This window comes from Camelus bactrianus, chromosome 2 (assembly GCF_048773025.1).
Source record: "Camelus bactrianus isolate YW-2024 breed Bactrian camel chromosome 2, ASM4877302v1, whole genome shotgun sequence".
Classification (NCBI taxonomy): Eukaryota; Metazoa; Chordata; class Mammalia; order Artiodactyla; family Camelidae; genus Camelus; species Camelus bactrianus.
Window position 1 is genome coordinate 91,886,845 of NC_133540.1, and position 25,743 is coordinate 91,912,587.

Genomic DNA, 25,743 nt, shown 5'->3' on the forward strand with positions numbered 1-25,743 from the left:
TCAGAACAAGAATCAATCAACTGTAAGAAAATCCTACTTTCCTACAAAAGATCTCAGTACTTGTAAATTAAACACCAATCTTACTGCTCAAAGATCATTCCCAAAGTGACAAACACTGTATCTAGGCCTGAGATGCTTGGTAAGACCTGTAAGTTGGTATTTTCAACTAGCTAACTTCCCCAACTTGAAAAATCAGGGGACTAATCATGGTTTTGCAGAGGTCCTTTTGTGGGGTTGGCCTTCCCTGTCTCATCAATAGAAGAATCACCCTGTGTGAGTGTTCACCTGCCAATACGCATAATTACAAGTAGAGAACATGTGAAAACTCCCTTTGGGCAACCTCATCAGTTAGTAGCAAATTCAATAAATTTCAGTCCATTTGTCGCCATAAAAGCCAACTTCAAGAGCCTTTTAAGCTAGATGGCTTTCAAAGTTTGCAATTTCCTTGAGACTACACGTAAAACATGTATAGACACAAATAAAACTCACTTTTGGTCAGATTCTCAAAAGGAGATAACCACTAGGTCAATATGAGAAAACTTGTCTGCAGTACGGTACTTTTCACATATTTCTTACATGTGCTGGACATTGATAAATGAAAACCTTCAGCATTGTTATTTGGAATTCCTAGACTTCAAATCAGATCAAGTATCCCTTTGCAAACCACACCTAAGTCCCATCACCCTGATTATGCTATGCCTCCCCAAATGGTACTTGTCTCAAAATGAGTAGACAGAAGAGTAAAGCCAGGAATTAAAACTGCCAGTTAAAGTGAACATAACCTTCAGAATGCTCAGCATTACTCTGTAATCTGCAGAACACCCTTATATTCTTTCCTAGTTTATAAAATGCAGTGGTGGGGATGTCAAAGTTTAACTTTTTGCTATGCAACCCAAACTCACTGAAATCCCACATCTAATTAGACTATTTCAGGACAGGAAAAAACCCAACCAATGCTAAAATAGCCCATATTGTATGGTAATACATTTTTGAACGACTACAAAGAGTTATACTGCTTTTGCTCAAAAAATTTGAGACCACAGTTGATGGCAATTCTAGTAGGTTGGAAGTTTTAGGTAATTTTACAAAACATTTCCTGACATTGCTTATCCCTAGAATAAATTCAAATGGTAGAAAAACACTCATCTCCTATAACTATAAACTGCATTTAAAATGGAATTATGTAATCGCAGTATCCTTGAATCACCTAATCCTGTGGTTGGCATCAAATCTTGCCAATGCACAGCAATTAATTTCTCAGGTTTCTTTGCATTGAAATTTATTCAGATTAGTGAAGTGTCTAGTCTGTCACCATTATGAAAAAGCATGGAAGACAAAGGAATAAAAGCTCTGCTTATTAATATTAGTATCCCCATAAACATCTTAACACTTAACCCCTAATCTTGTAAATGGAGCTATAAGACTACAGATTATAGTTAATTTTGTTAATGTTAACATTAACATCAGCAAAACTGCTAATGTAGTGACACACAAAACTTGGACAAAACAGGTCAGGGAGTGTATTTGAGAATATACAGGCTAGTCGAGTACGTTTGTCCTAAGTGCTTCAGTTTTTCTAAAAGATCTCAGACAGTAATATCCAGATGTAGTGTTTCTTCAAAGTCATATATCAAGACTTGATTGAAGAGTTTGGATTTTGTTTAAAAAGCCTTTATTCATTTTTGATCAGGGAAAGGACAATCTCAATGTCAACTTGCCACCTAATCATAAATTTGAACTTACAGGATTCACTGCCCTAAGACACTGCACCTGCTGACTTTCACAACACAACTTGAAATCTCCTTTCTGTTCCCTAAGGTTGCATGTTGAAAGAATGAACGATCGCTTGTAATAGCCAACATTGGTACTTGGCCTAGGTGTAGGGTCAAAGAGCAAAACAGGAGCAAAACAAGGCCAAAAGCACTGTAACTTGATAGCCCAGCAAGTACAAACATTGGAACAAAGGAAGTTGCAGGCACCAAATAAAACAACAAAAAAAAGGCAGGTTCATTAACATAAAAAATTTACACTTGGTTGAAGGTGAGGTCAACTATTCCACATGTGAACACGTATGCCAGTCTAGTGGCTAACATAGAACCACAGAAATAAAATGAAAACCTTAAATTCATTAACTACACTGAATGTAAAATTCAAAGCTTGAATTTACCGAGGATATCCTCCAAAATCTAGAGCTAACACCACTCTTTCTAATGCACTAGAAGATGTGCTGTAATGACATGACTTGGTCACACCTAGATTTTCACTTATGTAAGGTTTAAAGTATACCTTTCCCCACTATTCCTTCCTATGTCTGAATATGGATAACTACTCAGCTCATGCACTAACTGCACTAAAAATGATGAAACCTACTATCGTGACGTCTATAAACTTACACCACGTAACAGTTAACATCCAATATAGCTTCCTAACAATGCCCCAAGAGAAAACATTTTGTTCAGTTTGGTGCTTGCTGTGACATAATACCAACAGAATAGTACACAATTTAATTTTAATCAGCCACTACTTCAAATATTTTAATCTAATCTTTGCTCAAACTTTAATAACCATATACCTATTTGCCAAACCCTTTGTGTTAAATGCAACTATATCTGATATTCTTAAACTGTAGCTCCTATCACAGTTTAAGTGCTTTTTCCTGTGTATATCTGGACATTTTAATCAAGAAAACAAAGTTAAGTATTATGATCATTAGTCAAAGCACTTTCTAGCAGACCACTGATTAGAATACAGCAAATCCTAACAAACGACCTTCCAGAGACAAGAACAAATCAAAATCTTTCTATTCATAAAAGGAGTTACCAGCATGCTCTGCGCCATCAGAAAATTACTTTTCAAAATACAACCAAGATTCATGGTCTACTAGAAAGTTTCCACTAATCACAACACTATGTCACGAAGATTTTCATGACAAAGTCTCCAGATATACAGAGGAAACATTACTTAAAGGTATGGTGGAAGCCTCAGGTAACAGAAAAATGAAGCCTCAGAGCTTAGAATACATCTAACAAAAAAGGGGAACAGAGTAAACACTGTAGCTGGCTATTTATAAAAGACCAGTTTCTCCCTATGGATCAATACTCTCTACAAAATAAACTGTGCCTTAATTATTGCTTATTTAAAATTACACTTTTACAGAGCTATTTAGTACCTGACGCAGAAAAACAATCACATAAGGAAGCATTTATTTGAGGTTTAACATGAAACCATACAAATAAAATTTGTATAAACACAAATCCACATCGAGTCATAACACAGATAGCAAAAGACAAAGTAAAAACAAAGAAAACTAATTGGCGGCTATATACAGTTGGACACAGTTGTGTCTTGTACACTAGAAAGTCTTTTACAAAATTATCATCTTAGATCAACAGGAGACCAATCTTCAGTGTCGTCCTGCAAGACGGGTTACTTTAGCAATCTCCTCCTAAAAACAAAAACAAAACGGCAATTAGATTTGTGCAACTATGACAAACTTTCAAAGGTCCACTTTCATGAATTGTTTTAAGTTCTCACTTTATTCTTTTCTTCAATAATTAAAGATCACATGCAAATTCATTGGCAAAATGCAGTTTCAGTAATTAATAAATTCACCCTTAAGTTCCCAAATGATTTTAAATTTACTTAGAAAATCTGGGAACGTAACCTTCCCATATTCACAGGTTGAACTGTGCTAGATCAAGGTCTACTAGAAACATCTCTAGTAAGCCATGAAGAATGCTGTTTATCACAAACATGAATTTCTAATGGGTTTGTATTGCAAGAAAACAAATTGCTATGTGCATATGATCTTTAATTTATATCCCAGATTTTAAAGTTCTTGTTTTGGTTTGTAGATTTCACTATTAGCTATAAAAAGAAAAAGCAAGCATTAAATCTTAAAGAATGAACACTTAAAATGAGGCTCCACAATTGAAATACAACACTAAACAGAAGACCAAAATGATTAAGCTGTAAAAAGGCATTTATGTACTTTAACTCCTGTAAAAAACCATTTAAGTTAAGACACTTAATCTTCAAAAAGATTAAAAAAGAAGCCAAAGTCTGAAGTTTTCCACTTTAATCTTTACGCTGGTACATGAAGTTGGAAGAGACCATACCACAGGACAGCGTTTTCTGGTGTATGCCTTGCGCTCTGCCCGCAACGTGCGACCCCCAGAGATAGACGTGGTCAGGGTGACACACGGCCTGCAATGAAGTTCCCGCTGGCGGGTACAAACAAGGTATAATGTCAGAGTTAGAAGACAACATTCTTGTTTTCCTTAAGTTGTACCCATTTCAGTACTTTACCTGTTAATAGTTCTAAAAAAGTTTAATTATTCCTCTAGACCACCTGGTACACAAAGCAAACAGAAAAACTCTTAAGTTTTTCTGTAATACTAAAGAAAGTGAGATAAGACTTTAAAGTTAAAGATCTATAGACACTTTAGGCAAAACAGGCTCATTTTAAAGCAAGTAAAAAATTAACAATTTAGTAAAAACAGGCTACATGATATTTTGTTTTTACATATTTTTCATTTGTCTATTGATCTTTAAATTAAATTAGACATGTCCACTGGCTTCTTGTACTCTTATACACACCTGTTTTCTCCAATGTTCTCCTTTAGTATGGCTGGTAGTTGTTTTGGTGATTGCCACCCCCTCGAGATGCCTTGCCATAAGTGCTCTGTTGGCCTATTTTGAACAGACAAAAACAATTTTGTTTTAGTTTTCTATGAAATGGTTTCATTATATATTCAAAAACTACTAAATACACAAAGTTCTGCATGCCAAATATTAAAATCAGGTATTTTAAGTGACAATAAACTAATCACGCCATACATTCTAAAACACTTCTAATGACCAATACCTCTATATTAGCATAATCCCGACTGTTAAATGCCTCCAAAAATAAATTAGCTCCAAACGCTTCAATAGAAAACCCATATACACAATTTAACACTGAATTTTAATACCATTGGTTTATGAAGTTAAGTTAAATATTCTTACCACTGTAGTCTGCATATCCCTGTCCATATCCATAGTTCCCATAGTTATACCCAGTATAATCATAGCCGCCATAGCCACTATAGTTTTGATCACCACCATAGGCACTATTGTAATTTCCATATCCTTGATCATAATAGTTATTAAATCCTTGGTTCCAGTTTTGGCCCTGACCTGAAACAATGCACAGTGATTGTTAGGAAACAACTTCTGACCCCTGATCCTAACACAAAATGTGTTCCTGTCCCTCACTCTGCAAATCTTAAAAAAGCAGAATGGACATCTATACTGCTATCTGAGAAAGAAAACATTATTCCAGTTGTCATAAGGGGGCAGAAAATCCAATTGTGCTAGTATCAGGCTTCCTAAATTTAATAATCAGGATGAATGTGAAGACAAGTAGACTGTTTATAACTACATTTAATGGTACTATTTTCCCACCAGCAATGACACTGTCAGAATGGCCATTCTCTGAAGAGGTGAAACCAATAAACTCAGTAAAAACAAAAACCCACCCACTAAGCTGGGCATTTTCCATGTTGGGACAGTTAAAATTTGGATTTTCTTCCTGATGGGCTTATTCACATTTAGCAGTGTATAGCTTTAATCACTGAGTCAAATTCCTAGGAATGAAGTCTCACCTCGTCCACGACCCCTAGTACCACCTCGTCCACCAGCTGCAGCACCTCTACCTCCTTTTTGTTGTTGCTGTTGCTGCCTATATACCTCTTTGGGCTGAGCAACTTTAATTTCACACTATAAACAAAATTTAAAAACAAATAGAACTGTTACTGAAGGTCTAATGTCAAGCCATTTGTTTTTCTTCTCAAAAACATTTGGATAAATTTCACTTACATTAAAAAAAAAAAAACCCTCACATTTTCCACTTAATGTAATTAAAAGGCTTTACCTTCCCAGAACCAATTTGATGATATCTGCTTTCTAACAATTTCTTTACTGGCTCTTCATCTGTATACGTAATAAAACAAAATCCTCTTCTTTCATTTGTTTTTGTATCCATGGGAAGTTCAATATTTTCAATCTGAAATCAAGACGCACACTCAAGATCATCCAGTAATGGTAAAAACCCACCAGATTTTACAATGCCACAAGTCCTTTTCAACCTTCAACATGACACGTTATTTTAATGAGATAACTTCCATACAGACTACCGCTTTACTAGAAGTGATTTGTTTATAGAGCATTTAGAGAGACGGGAGAGCAAAACCTCCCTTATTTAATACCGTTTCTTACTCAACAGATGCCACTGGTTAATAAATCCAAATCCTGACCACACCAAAGCATCCACCTTTTTGCCAAAATAAACTACATATTACTTTCCAGAGAAAGCAGTATTAAGGTACAGCGACTAGAAGGGACTTGAGCAATAATTTAATCCCATTCTCACCCAACACATGAGTTTGTTCTATAAGAACTGGACCAGGGATTAACATTACATAAACATACCCAATGAAAATACACGTAAACATAAAACATAGCGCACCTCTCCAAAGGCTCCAAAATATTCTTTAATTTGTTCTTCAGAAGTATCTGGGCTCAGTCCACCCACAAAAACCTTTTTTGGGGGTTCCTTTCCTTTTAAAGCTTTGGCCCTTTTAGGGTCTATCAATTTGCCATCCAGTTTGTGTTCTTTCAGTTCCAAAACCTATAAAACAGATTTATTTAATCTGACAACATACAACCAACGCTCTCAACAATTTGCAAAAAGCAGCACAATGCAAAACATGTTCGTACCTTATCAACACTAGCAGCATCTTTGAAAAGCACAAATCCAAATCCTCTTGATCTTCCAGTGACAGGATCTGTTTTAATTGTGCAGTCTACAACTTCCCCAAATCGAGACAAATACTCAGTCAGATCTTTCTTGCTTGTATCCCAGCTCAAGCCTCCAATAAACATTTTACTAAAAATAATTTTTTTTAAAAAAAGGTTAGAAATAGCTTAAACGGGTTAAGTTCTGAAATTAATTATGTTCACAAAATAAACTATCAGTACGGGGAAATTTATCCCCACGTACAAGTAATTTAACCCACTTACAGATACGCATGAATAAACCACAAAAATACCCAAATTTCACCAAGGTCACTTATTCAAAACGATGCACAGCTTGCTCTCCACATTGCATAGTGCAAAGTTTAAAAGAGGCCAACAAAACGTTAATTGTTCTGGACTACAAAATCCAACTCTCTGAACCGATCCCACACAACTTAGGTTCACGTCTTCCTCAGCTGTCAAACGAACGTCCCATCTAAAGAACTCATCACATCGCCTACTAGAGATCTGGGTACCAGTCGCCTACTGTGTCGCAAACCAAGAGTTCCCTAAACTCTCCCCAAGAAAACCGCGCAGAGTCCCAACAGACACAATGAAGAGGCGGCGGCAGCTGCAGCATGTGGCGCAGCGAAGCCGGCCCCTCCCCCTCAGGCCCCACGCGGCGCCTGCGCACTCGGGACCCGGACGCCGCCGCCCTCCTCCTCCAACCCCCTGCCCTTCCCCCACCTTCCGCGGGCCTCCCGAGTCACCTCCTCCGTCTCCTACTTCCCTCTTCTCTCCAACCTAGTAGGGCCCGGCGGGCACGCGGGGAATCCACTCGGGGCAAGAATGGGGGCAGCGCGCGGCTCCCGAGGGACGCAGGGCGCGTGCGGCGCGCTGGGGGAGAGAGAAAAAGGGGAGAGAAGAGAAGCGTGCGGTACCCGTCATCCTGCTGATTCTTGCTCGCGTTGATCTTGGACCCCTCTGCGAATTCCTCTATGTTGCTGTATTCGTTCATGTCCTCCATGGTGGCGGCGTTGTCGGCCGGGGGGTGCTGGCGCGCAGTTCGAGTCGCGGCAGCAGCGGCGGCGGAGCGTTGTATGGAGCTGGATTTAAAATGGCGGCGGAAGAGATCCGGGCGCCGCCTGCGCCCTCCCTTTATAGCCGCCCCGCCCGCCAATCGGGAGGGCTGCTGGGCGGTGACGTGGCGCTGGGCGCGCCGCGCCCCCTGCCGGGCGGCGCTGGGAGCGAGCGAAGGGAGGAGCGGGGCGAGCTGCCGCGGCGCCCGCGGCCGCCAATGGGAGAGGCTGCGGGAGGCTAAAGTAGCGGGAGCGGAGGGGAACAATGGCGGCGGCACATGGGAAAGCCGGGGCGGGACCTCCATCGCGGCCCTCCGGGTGAGGAGCGAGGTCGCGGGTGAGGGGAAGCGGGCTTGGGAAGAGAGAAGCGTCGGAAGAGAAAGACGAAGGGGCGAAAAGTCCTGGGGTCAAAAATCCCGAGCAGCGCCGTCGCAGGGCAACAGCCCCTCTTGCCTTGAGAGCCTTTGTCTCTGGCGTCCGGTCCAGCCCACTCCCAGCAAAGAGCCGTCAACCCCGCCTTTTTCCGCCCTCGGTCGCCCAGTGCGGAGCTGCTGTGGCGGCTGCTGCTATCGATTAGCACCGTGGCCGAGCTGTTCCGGAAAAAGGCGGACTGCGCCCGGCGCCGGCGGCTGAGGCGGCGAACGCGCCCGCCCGTCCGCCGCGCGCACGCGTGTTTTGTCCTCGAGCTGGCTGGAACCAGCCGAACAGGAAGCGGGCGCGCGACGGCCCCTCCGGGCAGCAGCGCGGCGCGGGCGCCTCTTCCGCTGCCGCCACAGGCGTGCGGGCCGAGGGGGCGTGACGGGCCTCCCAAGCCGATCGGCCGGAATCCAGGCCAACACAGTCAGCCAGCCCGAGACCCAAACGGCCTCTTTGCTGACAGAGGACGGGAGGAGGGGCGCGGGCCGGGTCGGATTACTGTAAATATGCAAAAGCGGAGGCAGTGGGCGGGGAGGGGGCTAGGTGCCGTAGAGGGCAAGGGGCACTCACATCCCCGGCGCGCCACTCGCGGGGCTCCCGTCTGCACGTGCCCCGGGCCTCTCCCGCTCGCTCAGTCTGCGGAGGGCGCGCGCCCGCGCACCCGGCTCCCGCGTTCGCTCCTTTGTTCCCGCCCACGCGAGGCCCATTTTGACGGATCGAGTTTGAGGCCCTCTAGCGGCCAATCGGCGTCGTCGCCATTACCTCTCCCCGCCCCCTCGGAACCCCGCGAGGGCCGCCCCCTTTCCCTGCCCACGTGGTCTCGACCTCCGGCCCTGGGCTGCTCGCGAGTTCGGGGCCCCAGTGCTGTGGACTTCTCCACTTCCAGGTGTGCGGACGTGCTCTCTCCGCCTCGTGCATCAGGCCGCGCGCGGTTGCCGGCTCCCGGATTCTTGCGGGACTGTCGGAAGCCCGACACATTGTAGCGGGCGCAGCCGGCGCCGCCCTCCGCCTTTCCCATCCGTAGGCCGATCCCGTGGTAGCATCCGGTAGGGAAATGGTCGTGCTTTCGGTCCCCGCCGAAGTCACTGTGATCCTGTTAGATATCGAAGGTACCACAACCCCGATTGCTTTCGTGAAGGTGAGGGGCGGAAGGGAGTGGGGAAGTTTTGGCTTAAAAATAATAAAAAATTTTAACTATTGCAGACCTTGCCTTAGAGACACGAGGCGTAGGAGGGGCGGTGTGACTTTGCATCCGCTGTGGGATGGGAGGAGGTAGTCTGCGGCAGATGGTGGGGATGCATTTCCTCACCGCACCATCTTCGCCTTCCCCCGTCCCTGCCCCTCGGTTAGATGCAGATGGGTGGGGAGGGATGAAAGTGATGGCGAAGAAGGATGGAGGAGGGCAGGTCCGCCGGGGTTGGGTGAGGCGATGTGGGTGCCTCCCGCCGGGCAGGTGTACTTCCCGTCGCCCCGCAGGTGAGCGCGCACCTTGTGCGGGGATGGACTAGGCGAGTCATCGGCCGCAATCTAGTGGTCCTTGAGGCTTCTAGTACCCCCAAAATGGAAGACTGAAATGTCAAGATGACTTTTCAGGTAACCCTGGTATGTTAGGCGATAATGGTTGCTCTTCGCCCTTTCCCACTCCTGCAGGTAGTGGCTGAACTGCACACGGTACAAACTGGACTAGGCTAGATTCCGTTCATTTTTCTCAAAACATGGAAGCTTGAAGGAACCTTGGAAGCTTGAAGGAACCCAAAGCCTTCCTCCTAGGTTGTCAGTGCTAACCAACACTTGTCTGCACCTAGTTCACAAACTTACAACTTCGCATAAGAGCAGGTTCCTTTTTTATATATGTTGTGTTTGTCAGGGTAAGGAAATATCAAATATTAATTTAGTTTTTAAAGGAATTCCTCGGGCTTAGTCTTCTCTGTATTTGACTTCTAGAGGTTTAAAAGTATTCACTAGAAATGCTTACATGCAATAATAATCGAGATACTATTTACAAAGTAGGAAAACCCCATCTTCCAACAAACTGAGTGTCTGAATTTTAAATTTGTTAAATTTAGTTTTATTTTAAAAAATTACCTGTAAAGAATGATTTTTTTGGATCGAGGTTATAACAAAACAATGTACAGTTTTAGGACTCCAGTAGAACAACTGCTTACAAATTTTTTGGAAATGCCACAGTACCTTGACATCCTAGCAAAAGTTCTTAAGAAATCTAGTTTGGCATTTTCCCACGTTTTTAAGCACACCTGAGGCCTCTGCAGAAAAACCGGGATTGGCCAAATGCTGATAATTGAGTTGACTTTCTTTTTCTTGTTGATTGTGACAATAACTGCTCTCTTGTAGTTTTCAAAGAAAACTATGGTTCCTCGTCTTTATGGTTTATAGTTTACAAGGCACTGTCTCCATCCTGGCTTTCTCTTGCTTTCCACCGTCAATAGGAGACCAGAGATAATGATGGGAAAGTTAGTAATGTGGCATAAGATACGTGCTGTTCTTGGAAAGTTAGTTTAGAGAGTAAGATACCTCATGCAAAGCCATTTTGTAACAAAACATAAAGCGTCTCTCTCATCTTTTTTCCCCAATTTGTCTTCTGTAAGATGACAGGATCTGCTTCTTGGAATCTTTGTTTCTGGCAGACTTATTCTGAGAGCTTTCTGTGAATAAAAATATCTTAGTAGTCTAAATAGATTTTGGGTGGACTTGACTCCAGACTATAGGCAAATTCAAGACAGGCTGCAAAAATACTATTCAGGGATCTTGTTTAAAGGGTAGTTTCTTGTTTTTTGTCCTATAACCTATTATAATTATTTATATTAATATTAACTAATCTATTATGATATAATAGCCTATTTGTTATGTATTGATTTATCGAAACTAGTGTTTCTAAAAGTGTGTTCAGAACATTGTTTATGTGGATGTTGATAGTAATCATGCAAAAAAGGATTCCATTTTTAAATGCATTTTGGAGAAATGTTCTATACATATTCAACCAGATTTATTTGTTGCACACCTTCTCAGCCTTTATATCATACACACACTTGTACGCACATATATGCTTTGTCAGCCTTCAAGAGACTGGCATTTCACAAATTTACTTGAACCAAAAAACTTTTAGCAGAGTATCTTTTATCTTTTCAACACCTTTTAAAGAAATGGTATATTATGTCCTTGAACCTCTGAGCATGTAGCTGTGAATTGGGAGATGTTTTGCTTTGGGCTTCATTAGTCACATTAGGTGTGTGAACTTGTAGCCCTACTTCCTGTAGCATGATGAAAGGAAACACTGACTATTGTATATATGCGACTTGTATACTTTGACTCATCCTCAGAAACTGTGTGAGGTGTGTGTATTGTTTGCATTTTACTAACAGGAAAATAAGGCTCTGAAAAATTGAACAATATGCCTGGGATTTGAAACCAAATTGTCTGACTCCATAGTCTTTACTCTTTCTATTTTTATTGCACTGGATCGCTGAAATGGGAACCACAGAGCTTGTTCCATCTTCTTTGCCTGGCCTCTGTGGGTGTTAAATGAGAGTGCTTTAATCAGGAAGAAGTACCATAAAAGTATATAGTAGCAAATTTCAATTTACACCACCTCTTGGTGATAGGCTTAGGAGTGAACCCTCGGAACAGAATAACTATAGTTGAGTCTTACTTTATTTGGGGGTTTGGTTCTACAGTCAGTGTATACTGTGAAAATTGAGCATTGTCAATAATTGCCTTTGAAATACCCTTAGGAAGTCAGTCCTCTTTGGAGACTGATTTCATCTGTCAGTAAGTCATGCAGCCATTTTCCCTTCAGAGTTGAAATGAATCCCTTCTTCTTTCCAAGAGCATCAGAGGAAGTATTTAGTTTGGGAATAGGTGATGTAGATGAAAAATGATACTGTGTCACACATTAGCCTCACACCAAACCATTCATGCTATAAGAGACACTGGAGCCTGAGACTGTCCCAGGGAACAGAACACCTTCATCGACTGGAATGGCAGATGGATATGCCAGCATTGTTATGGTTATTTCTTCTCTTTCTCTTATTTTTTTCCCACTGAGCACTTACAGTTGAATGTGTATATTATGCAACTGAACTATCTAGCACTAGCAGTCCTGGATATCTTACGGAATTCCATAGCATCTTCCCAGTCTGGGAAGTGGTGTTCTGTGAGCAGCCTGTGGTTCTATCAGGGCATGCCTCCAGTCTTTAGGCTCCAGGCAACAGTAAACAATGGTATTACTTACCTGCTATTATGTCTTATTTCCTTTGGGTCAGAATGGTCAAATTTCTAGAGCAGGAAGGGTTCCTAGCTTGGATCATCTAGTCAGTGTCACAACCAGATAATTAATTTCTCACATCAATCAGTTGATGCCTGGAGGGAATGTCCTGTGTGAGGATCATCACAACTTGTTGCAGGCAGAGCAGAATAGAACCCAGCTTTCCTAAGATGTTCCCAGTGCATCTGAGTCTTCAGCACCCCAGCCTTGCCCCTCATTGCAGGACACAACGCCTCTTGAGTTTCTTTTCTTTTCAGGTGCTGACTTTGATCCTCTACAGTGGTGATCTCCCAACATTGTTTGGTCGTGTACACCATCAGCAAAATTATACTGTAGGCACTACCAATATAATTTATTGTGTACACATGTTATTGTACTATATTAAGTTATAAAGTGACTTGGAATTTAAAGATGAGATCTAAAGAGTAAATATGAATGAATATTGTTGTATTCTCTTCCCTCATCCCCCTGAATCATCCTGCACCCATCCCATGGAGCCACCACTTGATCTTTTGTCTGTGGTGATGTAATATCCACTTTCTGACTTTGTGCATTGTATTATTCTAATGTTTTTAGCCTGTAAGCTATGAAATAACACCATTACCAGTCCTGTGGTTATCCTGTCAAGAACCTTCAACCATTGCTTTTGAGTTGGAGAAAATGATCTTGTTTCTGAAAGTGCTCTGTAATTTGGTGCCTTCCCTGTTACATGTCAGGTTAGTACACGTAACAACAGTTGGGGTAGTTGTGTTCTATAAAGTCACTGTGAACACCATCTTAGCAAATACTGAATCATTGTCCCCAGATGAAATGCAGGATTAGGTTCCTGCGGGCCTCTGGTCACATTTTTGTCAACTGATTGATACATAACCTTGTTTTATGTGTGTTTCTTTTTGCCTTATTTAATGTATATCGTTGAGTCATTAACATTGAGCTCACTGCCAATGGCACTAATGCTTTAACACTTGTATTTTCTCCATAAGGCAGCTTTCTTGCCCTTAGAAACACTTGACAGTGCTTTAGCTCTTTGCTTGGGGGCCATCTTAAACTGCAAAATCACCAACAAAAGGCACAAAATGTGAAAAATATGGCACTAAATATTATATATATTAATATGTATATTTAATGTATAATATATTAGATTTTGAAAAGGACTCATTTAAAACATGAGAGGTGAAATAAGAAGGCAGAGCATCACCTCATTCTGGGAAAGTGTTGTCTCTGGTGTTTCAAAATTTTTGCCATTCTGTTCACATATGTACCTGTCCTCAGAAAATCAGGAATAGGCAGTGAGTAATGATTTGGGGATTACAAATAAATATTAGTGATAGGAGAATTTGCAAATACAGAATCTTCAAATAATGAGGACTGGCTGTATAGAGTGGTATTTATAAGGATGGTCTTAGGGACTGTGCGAGTCTGGGTTAGCATTTTGGCTCCTGCCTAAATGATTTTATGGCAAGTTCATGTCTCTGAGTCCAGGTATGTATTTCCTCAGCTGTACTGTGGGGATATCAACCTCATAAGGCTATGAACATTTACTGAATGTTCTAACCCTTGAAAAAACTTCATAAAATAAATACATTTACGTCAATATTTCATCCACCATCTCAACAAATCTTGCCAGGGAGAGTAGAGGGGCATGTTTTTCTTTTTTTTCATTTATACCTTAGGAAAACTTTTGTGCTTGAAAGTAAAATCTTTGTAAAAATTAAGAAGCTTCAAGTTTCTGCTGTAGAGCACAGGGAACTATGTTCAGTATCTTGTAATAACCTTTAATGAAAGAGAATCTGAAAACAAATATATGTATGCATATGCATGACTGGAACATTCATTGTGCTGTACACTAGGAATTGAGACATTGTAACTGATGGTACTTCAATAAAAATTAATCAATTAATAAATTTAAAAAAAAAGAAGCTTCCATTAACTGAAAGTATGAACCTTTTGAGGATATTTGTCCCTGAAATTTATGAAGAGGGTCATGGTGAGTACCATTGCCAATGGCTTTTTATATCCGTGTGTCTCAGACTTGAATGTGTATACAAATCATCTGGAGATCTTGTTAAAATGTAGTCTTTGATTCAGAAGATCTGGAATGGAACTTTTTTTTCATCTTTAATGACATTGTTTTCTTTCTAACTTTACAAGCAATACATGTTCATTGCAGATAATTAGAAATATATAAAAGCCTTAAGTAAAAATTAACAATCACTCATAGTCCCCATGCACCAGAAGTAACCATCATTTGCATTTTCATGCATTTCTTCCCAGTGTCTACATTTTTTTAAAAATGGAAGTATAACTGGCCTCCAACACTGTGTTAGTTCCAGGTGTACAAAATAGTGATTTGATATTTCTATACATTATAAAATGCACCGTGACATGTCTGGTTACCATCTGTCACCATACAAAGGATTACAGTTGACTGTATTATTCCCCATGCTATACATTTCATCCTTATTTATTTTATAACTGGAAATTTGTGTCTTTTAATCTCTCACATCCATTTCACTAATCCCTCCAACCCCCTCCCCTCTGGCAGCCACCTGTGTGTTCACTGTATCTGTGAGTCTGTTCTATTTGTTCACTTGTTTTGTTTTTTCAATGTGTGACATCATACGGTATTTGTCTTTCTCTATCTGACTTATTTCACAGCATAATACCCTTTAGGTCCATCTATGTTGTCACAAATGGTAAAATTTCATTCTTTTTTATGGCTGAATAATGTGGAGTGGAACTTGATGCTGAATTTCAAACAGGTTTCCAGGGGATGTTGATGTGCTGGTCCATGGACTGCATTCTGAGTAGTTAGGCTTTGCACAGATTCGTAAGTCTATCTATGGCTAGGTCTCTTACTGCTTCTCTTTTCTCATGGCTCATTGGAGATGATCTACAGACCAAGAGAGTGTAGGTGAATTAGAAGAGGTCTGTCCTAATTAACAGAACCAAAGCCTCTCAAAAGTCAAGTAAATTGACAAAAGAGGGCAAGAAACTAAAATAAGCTGGTAGGCACCAAAGCATTAAGCAGTTGGCCACTTCCCCAGCTTTTGCAAATTGTCTTCCAGAAACTGAACTGTAAAGCGAAAGTACCTTTCTTAAAGGACAAATAGAAAGGAGTTACATGTACTTGAAGGAAGGCAGGATAATAGGCCTGAAAATTCCTGACAGATCTCCAAAATTCCCTTGTGGATCCCTCCTCTCCCCCACTACCACCATCTTGTGTTTTCTAGATAGTTTGTTAGTGCAAACATTTCACTGAATGTGTGTACGATAGGGACCTGCGTAATAAGGCTTTGGGTATTTTGGCAGATGGGCAGGTGAATACCTTGCTTTAACCTGCTGTGTTAGTTCCCTATATGATCACAAACATAGTGGTTTTAACACAGTACAGATTTGTCATACTGTTCTGGAGGGTCAGAACTCTGAAGTGGGCCTCAGGTGTTGACAGAGCTGTGTTCCTTCTGGAGACTAGGGGGAAACTCTTTTCCTTGCTTTTCCAGCTTCTAGAGGCTACCCACATTCCCTGGCTCTTGGGCCTTCCTCTGTCTTCAAAGCCAGCAGTGTAGCATCTTCAGATTGATCCTTCAGTCTCTGATGTTGACTCTGACCCTCCTTCTATCTTTCACTTACAAGGACTTTATGATTGTATGAAGTCCGACTAGATAATCCAGGGTAATCGCCCCATCTTGAGAGCCTTAGTTTAAATCATGTCTGCAAAGTCTTCTGAAAGCAGGAATTTCAAAGTCCTCTCTCTCTGCTCTGCAGGGCCATGTATTTGTCACTGCGGCAGATGCTGCCTCGTGGTGGTATCTGTGTGTGATGTTTTCCAGCAATGCCAAGAGCTCCTTAACAGACAGAGACCAGAGCCTGGCATGCTGCTTGCACAGAAGGCATTCAGCAAATGCTTGTTGATGGTGATATGACACATTCCAGAATGGGCACGGGAGGGGCTGGCATTGTTTCTCCCACCTCTGCTCTCCTTGCTGTTTCAGATTTCCTCAAGTGATACTTTATCTTATTTGCACAATATGCAATTTAACTGACATCTCTAAAGTGGCATTAGAATATTCATTGACCCAACATTTCTAAAATCTGCAAGTTTTAGAGAAAGAAATCAGTTAATAGTGGAAATTAAAAGCCATAAGAAACAGAAATTTTATTAACAGTTAAAATGAAGTTAAAGAGCTAAATATTATTATATGGAAACTTGTATCTGTTAATGTGAGGATAATGTATTTTTCCTCAAAAGTGAGTTCACACTTGTTATAAATTACAGAAGAATATAATGTAGAGAGTGAATGCCTCTTTTGCTTCTACCACTCAGCAGTACTCATTAAGAGTTTGGTGGATATTCCTTTGGATTTTTTTCCTTTGCATACAGTAAAGTCACTTATATCCTCGAAAGAAATGTAGTCACATCAACCCCAAAAAGGTACCAATTCTAATATATAACCCCTGTTGTAAAAACACTGAAATGGGCATTTATCTTGTGCTAATAAACTTTTTTTTCATTTTTCAGTTTTATTAGGTAAAATTTAAACAATGACTGCACATATCCAATATATTACATGTAAATACATATATACAATATACTGCAAATTTTTAAAAAATTTATGTATATGTACTGTTCATTGTAAGAACAGTTTAGAGCTTTAGCTTTTTAAACTTGGTTATCAAAGGAATAAAGCCAACCACAAAATAAGAATCAACAGAATGCAGTAATCCAATCATAAAGGACAGTCAAATGTTCATCTAAGTTATAAATAATTAGTTCATCTGTGTCCCTTTTGTTTTTTAGATTACATATAGAAGCGATTCTGATGAACTTTTAAAGGATATCCTGTGTTTAGCTCTGAAAAGTCCTACCTTGTCTGATGGTTCTTAAAATTTTCCATTCTCACAGCTGACCCCTTGTCATGCCTCCACGAAAAAAAAAGGCACTTTTTTTTACAGTAAAAGCTTATTTTTAAATAAAACTTTTGATTTTCACTTTTATAAAGTCATTTAATTTAATATTCAAAATTGGTTTTGGTGGAGGCAGGAGTCAGAAGGGGTGGAAGCCACCCACTCTGGTCCCACAGCATCCAGTTCTCCAGCATCACCTCTCTGCGCTGTGTGGAAAGCCGGTAGTCCTGTCCTCAAAGGCCTTCCTGGAACCTCATTGGAACCTTCCCAGGGGACTCCATTTCAGAAACAGAGATTTCTTTTCAAGGACAGAATTCTTTAATACAGAAAAGGGTTTTTTGTCTTCTAGGTATGTACGTGAGTAGTCCATTTCTTAACTTGATTTTCTTTTCAGTGATTCATTATGTGACCTCCTAACAAATTCCTTTTCTTAAGTCTAAAAAGTAGTGCTGAGTAAAGAGAGACTAACATATGGGGTTTGGAAACTAGTGGTAACCCCAGCAGTGGGACTTAGGTAGGACTTTGGAGAGGAGCTCATGGTCGGACCAGTGCTTGGCAGTTAAGCTGATATGCTGCAGGAGGCTGGCTGACTCCTGCACTGGGCCCCACTGCTGTGGGTCCACAGCATTGTAAGTTCAGTAAGTTAATTAAATGCCTTCGACCGGGATGATCAGGCTCTAGGGATCTGACTCTTCGAACTGAAAAAAAAGGACTTGATTGAGGGGAGGGTATAGCTCAGTGGTAGAGCACGTGCTTAGCATGCATGGGTCTTGGGTTCAATCCCCTGTACCTCCATCAAAAGAATAAAAAAAAAATCTGATTGCTAAAGTAAAATCAGAGCTTCTTAACTTAGACTTAACCTTTATGTGCCTCTGTAAAATGGAGGAAATAAGAGCACTTATTTCACAGGGTTATTATGAGGGTTGAAATGACATCATTCAGGCCATTCATTAATAAATTCATTGAGTAAATTTGGAGTGCTTGGTAGCAGTGGCCATGGTGAGAAGTGATTAGATTCTGAATATATTTTGAAGGTAGGGCTGACAGGATTTGCTGATGAATTGATTGGATGTGGAGTGTGAGAGAAACGAGTCAAAGATGACTAAGGCTTTTGACCTGAGGATCTGGAAGGATGGAGCTGCCACTTATGGAGGTCGCGGAGATGTGGGAGAAGGAGAGTTTAGGGGTAGAAGCAAGAGTCTTGTTTCAGACATCTGGGATAGGCAGTTGAAAACCAGTCTGGAGTTCAGACAGAAGGTCCAGGCTAAAGCTGTGGATTTAGGGGTCATCGGCAATAGACGGTATTTAAAAATCATGGATTAGATGCCATCACTAAAGATTGGCTGTAGATAGAGAAGTGCCTGGAATAGTGAGTGCTCAGTAAATGCTGGCAGTTAATCCCACTATTACTACGACTACTCATATTATTCCTATTTACTGGAACTATTACAGAACTGTCTGGTGAACCAGAATCTCTCATTTTCTTTGTAGAAGTCTCTTTGAGAAAAGATGTGTTAGAAATTTCTATAGAGAATATAATATCAGATCCAGGGAGTTGGGTGGTCCTAGTGAGCTGTGCTCCCTGAAGTCATCCACCCACACAGCTGGATAGGCTCATGCATTGGGATTTGATAGGCCTGGGTTTGAATCGTGGCTTTACTTTGTGCCAGTAGTGAACCATTTTTGAACCTCAGTTTCTTCATCTGTTCACAAGGGGGCACCTTGCAGGGATGGTAGGTGGATTCACAGTTAAACGTCAGTTCCTTCCCCTTCCCCTCCACACTTAAGGAATAGGACTCTGTTCCCTCTCTGGAAATCATGAGTTACGGGTATTCTGTCTCTCTGCTGCTTCTTTAAACCTTATCCCAACTGCTAGCCCCTTGTAATGATAACCTTTTCTTGTGAGATGTGATTCACTGCAATTAATTAGATTATAGTTTATCTTTCTTTAATTGCAGTTTAATCTTAATGGGATTTAGAAGATACTTTTGTCTTATGAGCAGCACGTTTATTAATTCTTTCTGACTGCAGGTGAAATCTAATATTCTAAAGTCTTCAGCTTTCAAAGGGGAATGGTTATGTCTCTGCTTACCCCATGAAAATAGGGACAGCAGAGTTATAATTCCTGAGCCCCATGTGGCCCTGTGTAGAAGCCAGAGCACCAAAACTTCTCTTGGTAATTCCTAGTATGGTCTTCAGGAAGGATATTTAAGGAGCAATTCTGATACCACAACTGCTGAAGCTATCTGTTGGATAGTATGGACCACTCCAAGAGGTAGTAAATTCCCCATCATTAGAAGTGTTCAAGCAGGTACACATTTCTAGTTTTAAAATAAGTAAGTCATAAGGATATAATATACAACATGGTAACTGTGGTTAATAATACTGTATTGTATATTTTAAGGTTGTGAAGAGTATAGATCTTAAAAGTTCTCATCATAAGAAAAAACTTTGTCTTACTGTGTGGTGGTGGGTGTCAACTAGACTTACTGTGGTGATCATTTCACAATATACGCAAATATTGAACCATTATGTTGTCCACCTGAGACTAACATACTGTTATATGTCAATTGTATCTCAGTTTAAAAAAAGATCATACACTTTCATTGTAGAAAATAGATACATCAAAAAAGAAAATTTTTTTCCCTTGAAATCTCATGACCCACAGAAAACCTTTGTAAACCTTTATGTCCATATTCTTTTAGATTTTGTTCTATCTGTTAGATATTCCCCAAAATAACATTATGCTCTATGTATCTGTTTTATTTCTTATTTAGAGAATGTAATTTGTTTTTAAGACCCCTCAAGCTACTTAAATTTCCTTTGCTTTTTATCCTCTGAGATTCATAGAGAAATAATAGCCCATCAATAATTGCCTTTGTGTTGTTTAATTTTCTGGCTGAAAAGATGTCCAGTTCTCAAGTACTATAAATCATTTGCATTGTGTGGTTCCTTTGGAAGGCTTTTAAATCGTTTCTTTAAATAGCTGTAGTACTCTGAGTATTTCCCATTACCTTTTTATTGCCCATTTTCTTCAAAGGAGACTTGAGTACATATTATAGCAACAATTTTATTTTTATTGATTCAATGACCTTTTCATTAAAATGACCACTTGACCATAAAACAAATCCATACTTGGCCTTCTAAACATTTATGAGGCAACTTCTTTAATTAGGTCTTCAGAAATTTTGTGGCCCTTAATGGAGCTCTTTCAGAATGCTATCATTGAGTTGTGTAAAGTGATACAAATTGCTGCTTGCATAGTATCCCCTCTAGCATTTAGTGGAATTGAATCATAGGCCCCTGAAAGACAAATACTCTCATTTAGTTCCATAGCCTTTTGTTATATGTACTACTAAACTGTAACAACCCCGTGGAGGCCTCCTGGTGGACTAAAAATATTCACACGTTTGTAGAATCCTGGATTTATTTCAGCATTTTTTTCCCATATTATAGTATTCTGAAATTATCTGTAAATGGATTATAACTGAAGTTAAAACGTTTATCATCACAGTTATTTCTGGAATTCCTTTTAAAGCCTGAAAGTTTTCAGTGGGCAGGCTTGGACAATAAGCACTAGCTTTAAAAAGTCTATTTTTAGAGCATTCTTATCTGGTATCATAATATATATCAGGCTGTGGTATAATTACTAGCTTTTAAAAATAAGCAACTCGAAGCATTTTATTTATTTTGCGTGATGGATGCTCAATAAGAAAGAATAGTTAAAATCTTCACAATTCAGTTATTTGCTCCATGTACTTTTATGTTATGCAGTAACACTTTTGCACCAAAGTAGAACAGTCTGCTAATTTGCCAATCCCAGGTAATACTGATATTCCAGTTTTACTGAGTTCTAGCTTCATTGCCTAGCTTTGTTTACTTTGTGCAGGGGAAAAGTTTTATATATAGAGGAAAGAGGCAAATTGGATGACCAGGAGTCCTAAAGTAATTTCTGATTTCTCAGCCTTTTCCCAAAAGTTCAGAATTGTTTGAAACCTTGACCTTTTATTTCCATGAGTTCTTTGAGGAGAGGGACTATGGTTCATAACTCCGTTATCAGAAGTGCCTGGCAACTCAGTAGGTCCTCAGTAAATGTTGAATGAATGAGTTGGCTGTGCTTGTTATTTATCCTCTAGGGACTTCTCTGCTATTATCACTGAATCGGGGTAAAGAAGATCCTTGCCCTGTTTAAATGTTTGTGGGTATATAATTAGTGGTTAAGGTACTGGGTGCTTTCATCCATCTAATTACCTCTAATGACTGCAGTGACTTTGGTACTATCATTGCCATTTAGCAGATGAGGAAGCAGGCTGAGAAAGGATAAGTTACTTGAACACAGCTAGTGAAAGGCTGAGGGAGGATCCTAGCCTGGCATGCTGCCCAGAGTCTGTGCTCTTCATCTGCTGGCTCTCAGAGGTTAAGAACCTGGGCTCTCAGGATTAACAGGCTTTCCATGAATTGTTCTTGGTACCAGTAAAGCTGGATATAGGAAATTCGACTTTGTGAAGCACAAAGTAGTGTAGCACTGCATGCCTTTCTATAACTTTTGAGTTCTTCAGCTCTTCAGTTACTGGGCAGCCCTGAACCTGATCAGAAGTTTTCCGCTGGGAGTATTTCTAGTTGCTTGGGAGTTGGGAAATAGTGGAGGCAGGACACTGGAGGGGAATGACCAAGTGAGAAAAGTGTAGGATGAAGGGTCAAAGCTGCTGGCTTGTTTGTTTTTTAATTGTAACACATTTAAAATAAGCAAGAATAAAGAGTAATCTAGTGACCATGCGCCCCACCACAAAGCGAATTAAATTTTGATAATATGTTTGTTTCAGGTGTTAAAGAAATAAAACATTGCAGCTATAACAGGGCCTGAATACATCCCATTTTGTATTAGAGTTTTATTCATATTCTAGTTTCTATTCATGTTGGTAAATACTCTCAGTACATTCATTTTTAATTGCTGCATAATGAGTATGAATGTACCCCAGTTTATTCTCTAGCTGATAAAAGATTTAGATTGTTTCCAATTATTTTGCAGCATGCCCAGTGCAACTATAACTTTTGTTTTGAACTTCTTCCTTTGTGGACGTGTGTTTGCCTATTAGAGGAGTGGCTGTGTCTGGGTCCCTTCAGTTCTGCTATGTCTTCTGAGGTGGCATTCTCAAGGGAGGGGGGCGTTTTGCAGTCATCCCACAGTGCAGGAGTGTGGGAGAGGTGTTAAGTAGGAGAAAAAAAGGAATAGGGAGGGCATAATGGGAAAACTGAAAAAGCAGAAAATCAGAAATACATCAGCGCAGTAAAAGGAATCTCTCGCGGTAAGAGAAAGCTGTCAATCTTAGCTCTTCGTTTTCCTTCTTTAAGACCAAGAATGAGTTTTTATTGAGCTTAAGCAAGGCTTTTGTGTCAAGTATGCTGAAAATTTTGCCTGATCACACTGTTTATCCTGAATCTGCTGAGTGATCCATTACTTACTGGAATGCCACACAGAACAAGCAAAATTGAATGACTTCTTTATTTTTTCTAGGGCAGGTGAAATTTGAATAATGTATCATGAAGAGAGGTAACCACTTAAGTCCCACCATTTTTAAAAAGCCATAATAACTTTCTTGTGTTGTGTATTTTCATTTGCAATTTAAGTTGAACTTAGAATTGGGTCTTCTGAAAGGACTGCAGGTCCTGGCCTCACTTTGAGAATCATTGCTTTAGGTCTCAGTTCTGTGGTCACTTCTCCAGCAAAGCCTTCCCTGACTTCCCTCACTCGATCAGACTTTCCTGTTTTATGCCCTAATGGTAGTATGTACCTCTCATTTGTACCATTTATTAAAGTACTTTCTTAAGTTTAATGTCTGTTTCTGCTACTGGACTCCTTGAGATTAGGGATCACGCATGGGTTTTGCTCACAATTATACCCTCAGCCCTTTCCACAAAGGCCTGCCCTGTACTGGGCATTTAGTACAGACTTGAATAAATGAATGAATAAATTTAAATAAACAGACTTCTTGGATTCCACCTGATTATAGTTTCCCTTAAAATGTAAGGCTTTCTCTGAATTATATACCTGGGGCCTACATTCATAGCATATGTTTGTTTTCTGTTTTTTAGACTGGTTATTGCTAAGACTGCTGCAGGGCCATTGTACCCTGGATCTGCACAGCATTCTGTGCATGCTCTGCTTGTCTCACCCGTTGTACCACATTACAGTTGTTTGTTTACCTGTCATCCCCCCTTTCCCCCCACTAAGTTCTTAAAAAGCTTATTAGCTTTTTGAGAAAAGGGATTGTGACTTGTTTATCTGTTCAGTCGCCTTTATGCCCCACTCAGGGACTAGCATATCTTAGCATATAATCGACACTAAAATTTTATCGAATGCGTCATTGGATTTGGAAAGATACGTGTGCTACAATTGCAAGTAAATGCATTTTAACCTAAGAGAAATCATTGGTTACTGACAGGTTACTTATATCTGAATTGTTTTGCACATCACCTTCTGATGGCGTATTCTGTAGGTGTTCTGATTACCAAGAAAGAATCATGGTGATCAGGTAATTTTTAAGACGTTTGTCATACATGGACGCCATTCTTTCAGCAGATACTTGAATTATGTACATGTCCCAAGTACTGTGGTGTGCTTTGAGATATAGCTGTAAGCAGGGTATACCTCATCCTTGCCCTCAAAATCCTACGGTCTAGCCATCTAGTTTAGGAGTTGGCAGACTGGCAGACTTTTTCTGTAAAGGACTGAATAGTAAATGTTGAGACATTTGGGGCCATTTGGTCTTGGTTAAAAATACTCAGCTCTCCCATTGTGGCCCCAAAGTGGCTCTAGATACTCTGTAAACGAATGTGGCCATATTCCAGTAAAACTTTATTTATAAAAACGGGAGGGGATTAGATTTGACAGATGGGCTGTAATTTGCTGACTCTTGATCTAGTTCACTTGTTTCTTGGTCTCCATCTCTGTCTCACTCCTGTATCCACAGCAGCAATTTTCATATTTTCAGTGAGAATTTCAGTGGCTTCTTTGCTCAAATTAGTTAAGGTAAGATTGTTGAAGAACTTGATTTCATGCCAACAACTAAAGCTAATTCTTGTTTTTTCTTTTTGTGCTTTTATACAGGACATTTTATTTCCTTACATCAAAGAAAATGTTAAAGGGTATCTGGAGACACACTGGGAAGAAGAGGAGTGCCAGCAGGATGTCAGTCTTTTGAGGAAACAGGTTGGGACATTTCTGTTCCATTGCTCCCACATTCCCAAGTGTGATAGAACTGAGGATGCCTGAAGACTTAGGTTATGCTCTGAGCATATTTTCAAATAAGTGCTCTGGATTCACAGGGCATGGAAGTTGCAGTGACTTGCTGGCTTAGGAATTTACAGTACATAATTAAATGGCCAGATCATGGCAGTTTATTGTCTCCACCATGGCCTATTTCTGGAGCTATTTCAATTGCATGAAATTATCATGCATTTGTAAAACTAAGCCTTTTTTGGGTGGGATGCGAAAAGATTTTGTGTCATCACATTTTTCGTGAATGTCTCCGGGCGATAGCACCTCGTCAACTCATTCTCCATCTTCACCTTCTCGTGGCAAGAGCCCTGGCTGCTCCTCCACAGAGCTCCTGGGCCCTCACAGACCTCTCACCCCAGCGGACACTTGGCCCAGCCTTCTTACCGCCTTCATTGCATGTGCTCTGTTCTGCTCTGATCTCTCTCCAGTTTGCAGTCTTTCTCCTTCCACATTGTGTGTTGTGGAACTCCTGTTCTGTTTTTCTTGTTAAAATTGCTTTAGTGGCAGAAATCTTATAAACTGTGCAGACCTAACTCTCCAGCAGTTATTTTCCAGTTAATTTTTTACATCAGACAATGTGGAAGTTTCTCTTTATTTTTTTAATATTAGGATTGAAAGGGGCATAGTGTATTTGGGTTTGTTGAATTTTCTGGATAACTCCGGGGGGTCTGAAACACTCCCCTCTTTTAACTTTTTTGTTGTCTCAACTCTTTTTGTTGAAACATACCTGCATATTCTCCCTTTGTAGTATATAAATCCTTGAGTTTTTAGGGATTAGACATGTGCATTGTCACAGGGCCGTTGTTCTAAATAGCTGTTAGGGTCTTTGCAAGATGTGGGAGGTTGCAGGATACCGAATGTGAACCAACCCCAGACATTGTTTTCCTGGCTGCTTTTCATTGAATTCTAGGCATCAACTAGTTTCACTGAGATCTTCTTTATTTCTTCCTCAGTTAGTTACAGTGCAGAGTAGAGGGTCAGATTTAATTGAAGTCCTGTTT

General features: G+C 40.3%; 2 protein-coding genes across 9 annotated transcripts in view; one reads left to right on the forward strand and one right to left on the reverse strand.

Moving 5' to 3' along the window:
- Positions 1-1,655: 1,655 nt before the first annotated feature.
- Positions 1,656-8,363, reverse strand: HNRNPDL (heterogeneous nuclear ribonucleoprotein D like). Of its 7 annotated transcripts, XR_012500319.1 has the most exons (9): positions 7,719-8,333; positions 6,760-6,928; positions 6,509-6,670; positions 5,915-6,046; positions 5,646-5,760; positions 5,008-5,178; positions 4,600-4,692; positions 4,119-4,223; positions 3,415-3,445 (listed from the first exon to the last, which is right to left on the reverse strand). XR_012500319.1 is itself a non-coding variant. In XM_010950332.3 (8 exons), the coding sequence occupies exons 1-7, from the start codon at positions 8,159-8,161 to the stop codon at positions 4,622-4,624; spliced, it is 1,263 nt and encodes a 420-aa protein (XP_010948634.2). In that variant the 5' UTR covers positions 8,162-8,363; the 3' UTR covers positions 1,656-3,445; positions 4,600-4,621. The 7 variants fall into 7 exon arrangements, 5 of the variants coding, with proteins under 5 accessions (XP_010948634.2, XP_074202285.1, XP_074202295.1 ...); XM_010950332.3 differs by lacking the exon at positions 4,119-4,223 and having other exon boundaries at positions 1,656-3,445; positions 7,719-8,363; XR_012500316.1 differs by having other exon boundaries at positions 4,119-4,692.
- A 196-nt stretch (positions 8,364-8,559) lies between these two features.
- The window catches only part of ENOPH1 (enolase-phosphatase 1), a 28,335-nt gene continuing 11,151 nt past the window's right edge, over positions 8,560-25,743 (forward strand). The window contains exons 1-2 of one of the 2 annotated variants that reach the window (XM_074346223.1): positions 8,560-8,773; positions 24,572-24,673. Coding sequence is in view for 1 of the 2 variants with exons in the window: in XM_010950325.3 (XP_010948627.1) it covers positions 9,328-9,411; positions 24,572-24,673 (186 nt within the window). In the remaining variant the exon portion in view is untranslated. Of the gene's footprint in view, positions 8,774-9,102; positions 9,412-24,571; positions 24,674-25,743 lie in introns of those variants that run through there. The other variant, XM_010950325.3, reaches the window with a different exon arrangement.